The sequence below is a fragment of the Glycine soja genome, chromosome 4, assembly GCF_004193775.1.
Source record: "Glycine soja cultivar W05 chromosome 4, ASM419377v2, whole genome shotgun sequence".
In the NCBI taxonomy this organism is placed as follows: Eukaryota; Viridiplantae; Streptophyta; class Magnoliopsida; order Fabales; family Fabaceae; genus Glycine; species Glycine soja.
This window is the reverse complement of record NC_041005.1, coordinates 9,952,156-9,965,188: the sequence shown is the minus strand read 5'-3', so window position 1 is coordinate 9,965,188 and position 13,033 is coordinate 9,952,156. Positions and strand designations below refer to the sequence as shown.

General features: G+C 35.1%; 2 protein-coding genes and 1 pseudogene across 2 annotated transcripts; 2 read left to right on the top strand and 1 right to left on the bottom strand.

Moving 5' to 3' along the window:
- Nucleotides 1-222: 222 nt before the first annotated feature.
- Nucleotides 223-8,274, top strand: LOC114410536. Its single transcript, XM_028374522.1, has 7 exons — nucleotides 223-294; nucleotides 3,453-3,581; nucleotides 3,662-3,741; nucleotides 4,330-4,446; nucleotides 4,567-4,807; nucleotides 5,686-5,904; nucleotides 8,251-8,274. Exons 1-7 carry the CDS (start codon nucleotides 223-225, stop codon nucleotides 8,272-8,274), a joined length of 882 nt encoding a protein of 293 aa, XP_028230323.1.
- Nucleotides 8,275-8,445: 171 nt separating this feature from the next.
- LOC114410535 (protein MAIN-LIKE 2-like) lies at nucleotides 8,446-10,514 on the bottom strand. Its single transcript, XM_028374521.1, has 7 exons — nucleotides 10,212-10,514; nucleotides 9,706-10,110; nucleotides 9,417-9,588; nucleotides 9,158-9,293; nucleotides 9,016-9,085; nucleotides 8,702-8,767; nucleotides 8,446-8,616 (listed from the first exon to the last, which is right to left on the bottom strand). Exons 1-7 carry the CDS (start codon nucleotides 10,512-10,514, stop codon nucleotides 8,446-8,448), a joined length of 1,323 nt encoding a protein of 440 aa, XP_028230322.1.
- A 529-nt stretch (nucleotides 10,515-11,043) lies between these two features.
- LOC114408354 lies at nucleotides 11,044-11,853 on the top strand (annotated as a pseudogene).
- The last annotated feature ends 1,180 nt before the right edge of the window (nucleotides 11,854-13,033 follow it).

Here is a 13,033-nt window from a genome sequence, read left to right as displayed (position 1 = left end):
TTTCAAGCTGACCCATTGTTGGTTGTATTGTTAGTAATCAGGTTGTTTATTTTATTTTGTTTAGTTATTATTTATAATAAATCACCTATAAGTTATAATATACAAATAGTTCTTCGGTTATCTCTCATTTACAAACAGTCCTTTGGAAAATACGAGTTTCTATAATTATGAACCTACGATTATGAGGATACTAATGATATAATGTTGATTATCTTCTAGCTTATGGGTGTTGAGAAAGGCAACAAATTGGAAGGCTTGTTAGAGGCGCAGATCTTTAAGGCACTTGAAGATTTGGTAAATATTTGACCGTTAAATATTCGTCTCTTTTCCACCTTTATCCATGTTTTTGGTGTATGCTAAATAGTTGACTGCAAAATAGTAATGACAAATCTTTTGGTTTTAGAATTTATAGATTAAATGTATTGGTGTTTTTTTCTATGTATCATTTGCCTCTTATGTTGTTGATTAAGTGTATGATAAATTTCCTAATTTTTTCATTAAATTTGTTTGTTGGTTATGAGTTTAATAATAACTATTTAGAGATAATTAATTCAATAGATTTTTAATTTTTTTTCAATATATTGAGGATTCTTTAGAGAACCGTCTTAGAAAGAGACCATTCTAAGTCGGTTCTTTGCTAAGGATCATTTTAGAATGATCTCATTCTAAGACGGTTTTCTAAATAACCGTCTTAGAAAGGGATGCACATTCTAAGACGGTTGTTTTTGGTACCGTCGTAGAAAGTCTTGATTTTCTACGACATTGCCTACAAAGATGATTCAAAATCGTTTTTGAATGTGTTGTAAAACTGATATAAAAACACGCTTTTATAGTAGTGTAGACATGTACTTCCACCTACTTCACACGTTCCCTGTATAAAACTATCAATTAGTTTTGACTATATGACAAAGACATTGAATGTGATCACCGAAGATGCAATAGTCCTCACGTGAGTGCAACTTGTAAGATATGTATAGCTCGATAAAGAATTTTATTATGGTTAAAATGTTATTACGGACATGGTTACCAAGTCAATAATACACATTTGATATTTTAAAAATACTTTTTTTAGTATTCTTTTTAAAATTGTTGAAATTAATTCTTAAAATGGATAAAAAGTGGAATTATAATAAATTGTTAAATTAAGTTGTAAAGTACTAACATTAGAGGATTGAGAGTGTAACAAACCTAATAATTTAAGGAGATAATAATATATTTTTATCCAAAAAAATTAATTTTTGTTAGATGAAAAATACGTTAATAGAGACAATTTCAATGCGTGTGTGTTTAATAAGACTTTGTTTTTACAGTATACCTATAATTCTAGCAATGTTAATACATCAAATGTTAGCTATTCGGGGGCTGATTTTTATTAATTCTTTTAAGGGCATTTTGCAATATTTTGTTTCAATTATAACTTTTCTATTTGAAATATAAAGGTACGTTACGTACATGTGGATATTAGATTAACTTGATTGAATATAGGGTTGGTTTAATTAACACCGAGGATTCTATTAAGTTTGGTAGAAAGATTAGGGCTTGCTATTCTATCATAACAAGAGGCTTGGAAGGATGACATCTTCAGAAAAAGAAAAAAAGGAGGAAAGGAAGGGGACAAGAGTGATTTCTCCCTCAGCTCCAAGCACTCAATAATATTCTAATGTAAATATGATATAATGAGGGCAATTAATGCTTTACCTCGTCAACAATGTGATGTAATACACTGTTAATATTATCATTATAGTAAAAGGAAGGAAAATTATACATGGAAATATAGAATGTGGCTGAGAACATAGGCTAATTTTAAAACAAGCTGACAAAATGCAATATAAGTATTGCTTCTTCGGGGAGGACAGCCAACATCGCTACAACTGCTCCACTCTATTAGAAAATGGCACCAATGAATAAATGATGTTGGGTGTGGTTTATGCACCTCCATTTTCGCTTCTTCGGGGAGAACAGCCAACATAATTTAAACAATATTGGTCCACCAAGCACTTTTTATTTTTATAAGTTATTAATATTTTCATTTTAAAAATGAAAATTGCAACCTAAACACTGTATAAGTCATATTAAGAATAAATGTTAAATAAACTAATTATCTTAGAATGAAAAATGCTATATCTTAAAATTTACTTTGATTACAATATGTTTAGGTGCATCTGTTGTGACAATTATGAATGGAAAACTGAAAACATATGGCATTAATGTCAACAGTGGTTTGGTAATAAGAGCACAATGAAAAAGCATTGATAGGATTGAGGAGAAAAGTAAATGATACCTGATGTTAGTTTGAGTCAATTAAGAACAGAGTAAGAAAATAGTTCATAGAAAGACATGGAAAGAATTTATATAAGAAACATGTGCATCTTCTCTAACACTTAAATTTTGGCCAGTTGGATCAAGCAAGTCATTTATCACCTGATCCAAACAGAAATAGGGAACCATTTATTAAAAAAATAGAAAGAAAGAAAGAAAAGAAGGGCTTTCCCCAAACCATTCAGCAAGCAAAACTTCATTGGTCCCACGTGGCCTGGAATATTGCAGGTTTGTGCTTCAACCAATGAACCATCCCTTTGTCAAGTGGACGGTTATTAATTACAGTGTTTAGCATTGGGCTGCCAAAAAATTTGGTGGAGTTTTTTAATGACCAAATCCGGTCTTTGGGCCAAGGTTTTTGGGGCTGCTTCTCCTAGATAAACAAAGGCTGATGCTAGGTGTACCCAGCATTATTGCTGGTGCACCAAGCATTTTTAAAATGCCAAAATTGTCCCTCTGCTATCTTCTTCTTTTAAAAGTTGTTCCTTTAAAAGTTGGGTGTTGGGTGCGCAATGCTTTTCGCTGCAAACGTTTATTTTTTTCCGTTTTCTCTCTTGGGTGTGTTTTTCTCTTGCGATCGGTGAGCTTCGGTGAAGGTGAAGGTGCCGGTGTTCATTATTGCGGTGGTTGGTTTGTCGGCGGTGGCATTCGAGGTACGCATTTGTGCTAGGTGTGCATTTTTGGGTGGTCCATAAATCGTATGGATCAACTTGATCCGTAAGGCTGGTACGGATCAAGTTGATCTGTATGTTGATATTCAGCATACGGATCAAGTTGATCCGTATAAGCATTACGAATCAACTTGATCTGTAGTGCTTATAAGGATCAACTTGATTCGTAAGCTTATATGGATTTTGAATTTGTAACATTTACTTAAGTTTAATTTTTTTTTTAGTTATTACTTTGTTTGTATTGTCATTTTAAAAAATAATTTAATTGTTTATACATGTAGAATGATATAGGGTTTTTGCATTTTACTAATCATGAGTTATTGTGATTGACAGTAAATGATTAGGTGTATTATATGTATAGTGCGGTTACTAATCATGAGTTATTATGTAGTGTTTTGTATTATATGTATAGTGCGGTTAGGTATTGTATGTCTGTGTTGAAATTTATGATTTATTGTTAAGATGAACGAAGATCAATGCATGTATGACACTATAATGTTTGAAGAAGTTGATACGGATGATCAAAATGAACAAGAATGTGGTGTGAATGAACCAGAAGTTGATTATTCGGATGAGTTCAATACTTCTCAGGTAATAATGTTCATTATTGTGAGTGATTTAATAAAATGACTGTGTTGTAGAAAACTAAAATTGTCTGGATTGCGTTGTAGGTGTTTGACAGTCGAGATGATGTTTTGCAGTGGGCTCAATCCGTTGCTTATGAAAATGGACTTGTGGCGGTCATTATAAGGTCTGACACAAACACTGGTAGTAGAGGAAGGACTTCGTTTGTGTTAATTGGCTGTGAAAGGAGTGACGAGTATAGGTGTAGGAAGAAAGAATTTGTTAAAAGAGATACTGGGACTAGGAAATGAGGGTGTCCCTTCAAGCTTCGTGGCAAACCAGTGGTTGGAGGACAAGGTTGGATGGTGAAGTTGATGTGTGAGATTCATAATCATGAATTGACTAAGTTATTAGTTGGACATCCATATGTTGGGTGATTGACTAAAGCTGAAAAGACACTTATTGATGATATGACCAAGTCAATGGTGAAACCAAGAAACATCTTGCTAACTTTGAAGGAGCATAATGCCAATAGTTGTACAACCATTAAACAAATATACAATGCAAGAAGTGCATATCGTTCTTCCATTAAAGGAAGTGATACTGAAATGCAACATCTAATGAACCTTCTTGAACGGGATCAATATATTCATTGGTATAGATTAAAGGATGAAGACGTGGTACGTGATATCTTTTGGTGTCACCCGGATGTAGTGAAGTTAGTCAATGCATGTAATTTGGTGTTTTTGATAGACAATACCTACAAAACAAATAGGTACAGAGTCCCACGGCTTGATTTTGTTGGGGTGACACCAACAGGGATGACATTCGCTGCTGGTTTTGCATATCTAGAGGGTGAACATCTTAATAATGTGGTATGGGCTTTAGAACGGTTCCGAGGTATATTTTTAAGACTTGATGCCCTCCCTGGAGTTATTGTGACTGACAGAGACCTAACATTAATGAATGTAGTGAAAAATGTATTTCCTGAGTGTACAAATTTGTTGTGCAGCTTTCACATAAACGAGAATGTCAAGGCCAAATGTAAATCATTAATTGGTCAAAAAAATGCTTGGGAGTATGTCATGGATGCTTGGGGAAGTCTGGTTGATTGTCTTTTGGAGCAGCAGTTCGATGAATGCCTGAAGAAGTTTGAAATGGCTTGTTCACCTTGGCCAATGTTTGTTGACTATGTCAACGAAACATGGATAATCTCACACAAGGAAAAATTTGTTATTGCCTGGACAAATAAGGTGATGCACTTAGGAAACACAACAACAAACAGGTATGAAAATGTTCAATTATTTCTATTAACATTGATGAATTGATGGAATTTTATTGTTTTATATGTTTATTAAAATTTGTGTATTTGAAATGTAGGGTTGAATCTGCTCACTGGGCTTTAAAAAGAGTGTTACAGAATAGCCTTGGAGACTTATGCAGTGTCTGGGATGCCATGAACAACATGATGACGCTGCAGCACACTGAAATTAAAGCATCCTTTGAAACAAGTACACATGTCGTTCAACATGTCTTTAAAATAACCTTATACAGGAGGCTTCTTGGAATGGTTTCAAGGTATGCTTTAAATCAGATTGCTGTTGAGTTTGAGCGTGTACATTATGCTGACAAGAATCCTTCGACTTGTGGTTGTGTCATGAGAACCATGCACGGTCTTCCTTGTGCATGTGAGCTATCTAAATATGTTGTTGGTTGCATCCCACTAGTTCCAATCCATATGTTCTAGAGGAGACTCAGTTTTTCAGACCAAGGGTTATCTAAGCCCGAAGTGAGCATCAAGGAAGAGATGGAAACCATATCCAAAAGATTTGAAGAACTTGATGTTTGTGGTAAGTTTACTCTGAAGAGTAAACTTTGGGAAATTGCATACCCTGATCAAAATTCTATGTGTCCTCCTCCAGCAAAGGTTAACACAAAAGGTGCAGCAAAGAAACCGATGAACAGAAACCCAAGGTCAACAAAGCGTAATCCATCTTACTAGGAGTATGTAGATGCTTTTCATTCTGTGCAAAATAGCAATTCATCAGTGAGGCGTAGTGCATCATCTTCTGACTAGCTCAATCCAAGAAGGATCATGCCTATGTTGGATCAATTTCAGCCATTTATGCAGGATTTCATTGACAACATTGTGGATGTCAAACCTGACGGAAACTATGGATATCGGTCAGTTGCCGAATTATTAGGTATGGGTGAAGACTCTTGGTCGTTGGTTCACAACCATCTGCTTAAAGAACTTGGCAAATTCTCATATGACTATATCAAACTCTTCGATGGCACGGACAGATTTGAAGAATTAAGGATGTCACTACTTGTTGATGAGTTAACCAAGGTATGTAATTTATGTTTTGCTTTTTAAGAGATAACTTTAAAATTAACTTTGACGTCAATATTTGTTTCATTCAGGTGAATATGGATAAGTGGATGGATATAACCGACATAGGATATGTCATTGAATCAAGGTATAATGTAATCCTTGTATCGTTGTCTCAACAACAAAGCATGACGTTCTTTCCTCTTAGAAGTCAACCACCGGCAGATTCTTTAGTGCATTGCATAATTTGTATCGGTCACGTCTATGACAATCATTTTGTTCAGGTACATTCAAGATATATAGCATTATTTTTAAATTGATGCAATCAGTTGTCTATGGTTGAGTTAATATTGTTTTTGCATGTACAATAGGTTTATTTAAAAGACTGTTGTCCTTTACCGCCTGTAGCATTGTTATGGTCTAGCAATTGTCATCCTCAGGCAAAGCAGTGGCCAACTCCATATATTAGTAGAATGCAACATTACAAAAGCTTTATCATTTTCAAAAAAGACTATGTAGACATAAATGAAGACTGGAGATGTACCTTTTAATGGCTGATCGTTATGAATTTTAATCTCACATTACAGTTACCTATCTTTGTATATTTGTTGAATTAAGTTTGAACACATTAATTTTTAACACATAGAATTAGTCCCTTAATTATATTTTAAGATTTAACTTGGTTTCTTAATTTTTTAATGTACACATGTATGATAAATTGTTGTCTGAATTGACAACACATTATGAAATGCATGTGTATTAACATAAAACGTGACAAGTCACTGTTAGACTTGACAACACATTCTGATGCAAGATAAAACATGACACAACATTGGTGTAGTTGACAACATAAATAAAAATCATTTGCACACATTTCTATTTTTTTTTTTAAAATGAAGCAATGATAGTGAAAATCATCTATATATATGACACACCCGAACACTGTAAAAAATCACACATTATCCCCCAACCCAATTCTTAGAACAAAGTATGACATTCTTGGGAGAAACAAGCAGTCAGACAATTGTGAACTCGACATTAGGTTTTATTTTTCCAAATGGATCGATTGTTCATGCAAATTTTATTTCTTTCCACTATGTTGAAGTTAATGTAATGTTTCAATTCGTGTCCATTACGGAATGAAACCGTATGATTATTATTTTATGTTCATGGTTTACCTAAATCAAGAAATTGGTTAAATTAAAATGATAACAGTGGGAGCAGAAAAAATAATTAGTGATGGGTTAATAAATTTAAGTTGAAAGATGAAGAGAAAGGTGTAACCTAACCCAACCGAAATATTAGAAGCTAATGACAAAAATGTAAAGTTGGAAAGTGAACACCGCGCGTGTGTAAATATCTATGTTATTATATAAAGTTAGTTTGATGAATAAGAAATAACGAAAGAAAAGAAAAGGATGAGTGCATTCGATCTTTTTTGTTAATAAAAACTAAGAAACTAACATTTAATTAACGTTTATAGATATACAGACAAATGAGGAACAGAACACGCCATGAGTGCACTTGTCATGACTTGTGAAATGTGGTTAGGGAGGTGAAAAGAACACGCCACTGAGAAAGAGAAATTTTTGTAGAATTAATTTTCAATTTTTAAAAATAGATTGTCCTAAGGACCTCGAGTCCTACTCCGACATTACTCACCTAGCATTAGTGTGGTTGGTGGTTTAAATTCAACAATTTTATAAGACTTTATAAATTTAATTTCATTTAATAACAAAAAATATAAAATACAAGGGATTTATTTAGTGAGAAAAATAAATAATGGTAGTTAATCTTATCATGAAGGATAAAGATTAAAACATATAATATTATGTGAATTTTTTTTAAAAAAATTATATAATTTTTTAAGTGATCGTATGACATTAAACTTTGATAATATTTTTATCATAATTTTGACCATTTTTATATAGTTGTATAGTCCAAATTTGTTTCTCTCACTCTCTTAAGAATAACTAGTCATTTCACTAGTTACCATAAACTTAATTTACAAATAAAAAAAAGAGTAATTTCATATAATTAAGATATTTATCTATTTACTAATTGCATATGCAATGAGTGAATGCAAATCCAAAGAAAGAAAATAAAATGTTAAGAAAGTCTGATTTAAATATGGTACTCTCTAAATGGAGTATTTTAATTTGTAGTGTCATGATATATTATGGAATTAGATATAACTAAGTTTAGAGAAACTGAGAAAAAATTACAGGTAAGTAAGAGAATAAGAAAAAATTGGTTAAATTGGTAAGAGAATAAGAAAAAATAAATTTCAAAATTAGTGAGATCCATATTGTATTATTTCAAAATAGTTTTTAGTTGTTTGCTTCAATTTGGAATCACATTCAGACTATTTCGACGAATTTGGAATGAATTTGGAATTAAGTAATTGAAAATTCAGATTTTAATGTTAATACTAATATTATAAACCAAAATAACTTCAAATATACAAAATGTTCAGTCAAAAACAAAAAAATTTCAAATACAAGAAAAATATATACATTGTCCAAATATGATAATATCAAATGTGTAAAGAAACTATGGCTAATCCGTGCGCCGCCTACGTCGAGACCTCACATACACAATGTGGTCTTCTATGACACCCCTGGCAATCTTGATGCATTGTTCCATGACCTCGTGTGTCTCTGTGCCAACCATGACTATCCTAAGGTTGAGTAGACGCTCCAACCTTTCAGCGATCGCATGGCAAGCATCCTGTTAAATACAAAACAAACAAATTAGTATTAAAATAATTGACGTAAATGACATTTGATACAACTAAGAAAATAGTAACACTTACCACTGCATGTCTAGTCCGGTCCACATCAGAACGGGCATGTGTCAGTGTTGTTGGTGGCTCGGGGACCTAAAGGATATGTGGCTCCACGAATGAGGCATCATGCGTCGCAGGTGGATGTCGCGGCGGATCTGATTGCTGCGTCGCGGTCATGAAAGGATGAGAAATGACGAAGAACCAATCCATGTAGTCGGGCGCACACTGACCTGGCACAAGACATATCTCACCTGCTGATGCAAGATGGTCTGAGTAGTGCATCCAGCTATCGTCTATTTCTTCAAATGACACCCATGAAACGACAACCTCTACAGGAATACTCTAGACGTATCCAAACTGGCGCATGACCCTCTCTGGTCGGTGTCTGATGGCAACGGGCTCCCATCAGAGCTGACCGGAAAAGCATGAAATCAAATCAAACTACCGAAAGGGTCGGTGCTCCCCATAAGGCATCCAACAAACATGGGAATCCTGAGTTGATCCAGACACTGCCTGTACATCGCTCTAGATATGGACTTCACAATCGCCTTCGTAGCTATCCACCGATATGCATGTGGTGACACCTCATCGTAGTCCGGATCAACCATACACTCCGTAACTGATGAAAAGTGCTCATATATCCAACACTATTACATCAAAATCATACAAATTTCAAATGAATGTCTTAAATACCTTATTTAAAACATTGTTGTAATTAATTTATGAAAAACATATTAATTACCTGTAAGAGAGTGATGTAACCAGCAAGCAGCAAGCTGTCGACTGCTACTCCTACAAGCATCATTCAAATGATCGTACATATGCACTAGGGCAGCAGCTCCCCATGCATACCTCCCACTCTGACTCAAGTCACGCAGAGCGTCTAAGAAGACAACATGAACATGGGTTGCACTCTTGTTAGTAAAAAGAGTGCAACCTAGAAGATGAAGAAGATAGGCATGAGCTGCAATTGTCCAATGTCTGGCCTGACATCTGCTATGATATATATCTCATAGTCAAGATAGGCGTACATATGGTCCATGGCACTGTGCTGTCTCGGCCCTGGCTGCCTCTCCAGAGACCTCTAGTAACTCCACCAACATCAACACGACCTCGTCGACGTGCAGAGGCTTGAAGGTATGGAAGGCGCCAACAATGGGAAGATGAAGCAGAGATGCCACATCATCGAGGGTGATGCTAACCTCCCCCACGGAAAGATGGAATCTACTAGTTTCCCTGTGCCACCTCTCCACGAACGCGGATATAAGTCCCCAATCGCCAGTGTCTACTGAACATGCAATCAAAGGACTTAGTCTCATGGCAACAACTAGGCCCTCAATCTCAGAAGTAGGCCTACCAAATTTTTGCACCTTCCTCTCATGGAAGGATAACTTCAATTCAGGACGGTCATGAATTGAAGTATAAAGGAACAAACACTTTATTAACATAATAATTTAAAGGAACACAAATTTCAATAATAACATATACTTAACAAATAAGTTAAATTGAAAATTATAAATACCTCTTCGTTCTATACGCTGATTGCAACATGGTCAGCATACTCTGTAAGCACTAATGGGTCACGCGGCCCACCTGGAAATCCCTCAACATCATCAGCTGTGTCTGCACCAGGTGCATGTACGTCTATAGCTACCACAGGCTCCTCTGCAGCTACCACAGGCTCATCCTCGACAACAGGGGCAGCTTCCCATTGCCTACGTTTTGATGCTGTAGGCCTTCGCCGCTGGAGAGCATCATCTGAATCATGACGATCCTCTCTCCCTAGAGCTCTGCCAATAACCCTACCTAAGGCACGACCTAAACCTCTAGTCCTAACCATGATTAGCAAATGTCTACCACAAATTCCATCACTAAACATATACAAATTTTATATGTTTAGCAAATTCATCACAAATTGTATATGCGCTTAATTAAAGTCATTTGGTTTAACTCGAATTTCATACTGCTAGGAACCAAGAATAGAAATGGAAAAGATGTTGGGACAGGAAGTCATTTGACTTAATCCTCGTATGTCATGACTGGAAAAGAATAGGTTTACACTAGGCCTAGCCCTGGCCCTAATCCTACATTTGTCATAATTCTATATTAATGTATTTATTATTTAAAAAAATGTGAAAGGCCATGTTTGGTGTTTGGTATCTTCAAAGTTGACCTTAAGGTTGAATTGAAGTGCTCCCAATTTCGCAGTTCATTTTCTTGTCCAACATTAGATGTAAGGGATGACAAGAATTCTTGAAAATAGTACTATTTGTCAACTGCTCAACTCAGTCGAAACATGCCAGAGGGATACTGGTTTTTAATTGTTAATTTTGTGTTGGCAGAGGAATGGAACCCGTGACCTTTCAAATGCGTTACTTGGTGCAGAACAAATGGCACTGTCTGAGCATGCAGAAATGAGTGACATAGAGAGCGATTCCAGCTTAGATCAATCGAATTCAATTGGCTATGAGGAGGAGGAGGAATCGCAAGGTATAGGAATTTTGGAGAGTACCAATCTACAGACAGGTATTCAAACTGAAACTGCGACATTTGCCAAGTGGGAGAACCACACTAAAGAGATAGCTTCCAAAATGATGGCTAATATGGGGTACAAATAAGGAATGGGTTTAGGTATAACCGGTCAGGGAATGTTGGACCCTATAGCAGTGAAGGTGCTTCCACCAAAGCAGTCCTTAGATTATGCACTCGAGTCTCATAAAAGGGAACAGAACAAAGAAAAGCAAGGCAAGAAGAAATAGAGCCGAGGTGGCAAGAGAAAACGCGAGAAGAAATTTGCAAAAGCGAACCGTGCAACAAAAGAGGATGAAGAATCGCCATCAGATGTCTTTGCATTAATAAACAATCACCTGGCATTGCACAACAAGGCTTTTGGGGGTGGATCGATGAAAAAGCGGCAAAGTAAAGCTTCTGAGGAAGGTAAGAAGGTGGATAGACGAGCATTGGTTGCTTATGAGGAAAAGGTGAAGGATTTGAAGATTAGGGTTGAAAAGCTTGAGCACATTGTTAATGCCAATAGAAAAGAGAAGGCTATGTATAAGGGTGCTATGAGAAAATTAAATGAAACCCGCAAGCCTTTGGCATATGCTGAAGAAGTTCATGCCTCTGCCTCAAATTTAGTAACAAGCAAAGAAAAAGAGAAGAGATGGCTCATGTTTTAGTTAAGAGTCAAGACTCAGTTGTTTTTAGTTGCATGTTATAATGTCTTTATTTTATGTTGATGACCTTAAAATGAAGAGAAAAAGGAAAGCATATTTCAAAATGTGCAACTCAACAAAGATATTAGTACATTACATTTTTCTATGCAACCTTGTACATGTTATGCAATTATTCAATTGCATGATTTTGTGTGTAATACTTGCACAAAATTAGCTATTGATGAGTATAATCCAAAAAGGCAATAAGAACAAGTAATTTTCACTCCCCAATTCACACATTTGTTTCAATTTTTAATTGGTCTTCACCAAAGGGATACTTGCCCTAAATTGATTTATTGAGGTTTTCCACTGAAGTCAAAAGTAATACAAACTAAACAAATTTCAAACCAATATCAACATGTTCATGTTCAGACAAATCAAATAGTACAATACAAACCAAACAATGTAGCATAATCAAATTTCAAACTAATATCAACATCAAACAATTACAGCAAAATTTTAAACTTATTTCATTATTCATTCGTATTCTACTTCAACCTAAAACCCTCAAAACTAACCCTAAACCCAAATAAAAAACATATTTCATCAATTTAAACATGTTTTACATTTTTTTTAATTAAAACCGGGTCATACGGATCAAGTTCATCCGTAAGAAGGTTACAGATCAACTTGATCCATAACCTTCTTTCGAATTAAGTTCATCCGTATACGAGTTACGGATCAAGTTGATCCGAAAGAAGTATACAGATCAAGTTGATCCGTGAGAAGCTTACAAATCAACTGTATGCTTCTTATGGATCAACTTGATCTGTATACTTCTTTTGGATCAACTTGATCCGTATACCAAATTCCATTACGGATCAGCTACATCAATTGCGGATCAACTTGATTCGTATACCAAATTCCATTACGGATCACCTACATCAATTGCTTATCATCTACATTATATAACCTACCTCTAATGCGGATCAACTAAATCCCTAGCGGATCAACTAAATCCCTAGCGGATCAACTACATCCTTAGCGGATGAACCACAGTACATGATAACTGCTAAATATGAGCTATTTTTTATAAAAAAAAAATATATTGAAATATCTTTAAAAATATTTATTTAGCAGTTATTTTTGGCCGAAATGATGGGAATTGATATTTTTATTATTTATGGCTTGCAGATATGAAAAG

Bases quoted from the DNA above. Each gene is read 5' to 3' on its own strand.
- LOC114410536 (XM_028374522.1), top strand. From the start codon at position 223: ATGGGTGTTGAGAAAGGCAACAAATTGGAAGGCTTGTTAGAGGCGCAG. The intron at 3,582-3,661 runs GTAATAATGTTC...ATTGCGTTGTAG, and splicing joins ATGAGTTCAATACTTCTCAG to GTGTTTGACAGTCGAGATGA. The intron at 3,742-4,329 runs GTCTGACACAAA...CAAAACAAATAG, and splicing joins CTTGTGGCGGTCATTATAAG to GTACAGAGTCCCACGGCTTG.
- LOC114410535 (XM_028374521.1), bottom strand. From the start codon at position 10,514: ATGGTTAGGACTAGAGGTTTAGGTCGTGCCTTAGGTAGGGTTATTGGC. The intron at 9,294-9,416 runs GTAATTAATATG...ACTTTTCATCAG, and splicing joins GTTACATCACTCTCTTACAG to TTACGGAGTGTATGGTTGAT. The intron at 8,768-9,015 runs GTATTCCTGTAG...CATATCCTTTAG, and splicing joins CCAGTTTGGATACGTCTAGA to GTCCCCGAGCCACCAACAAC.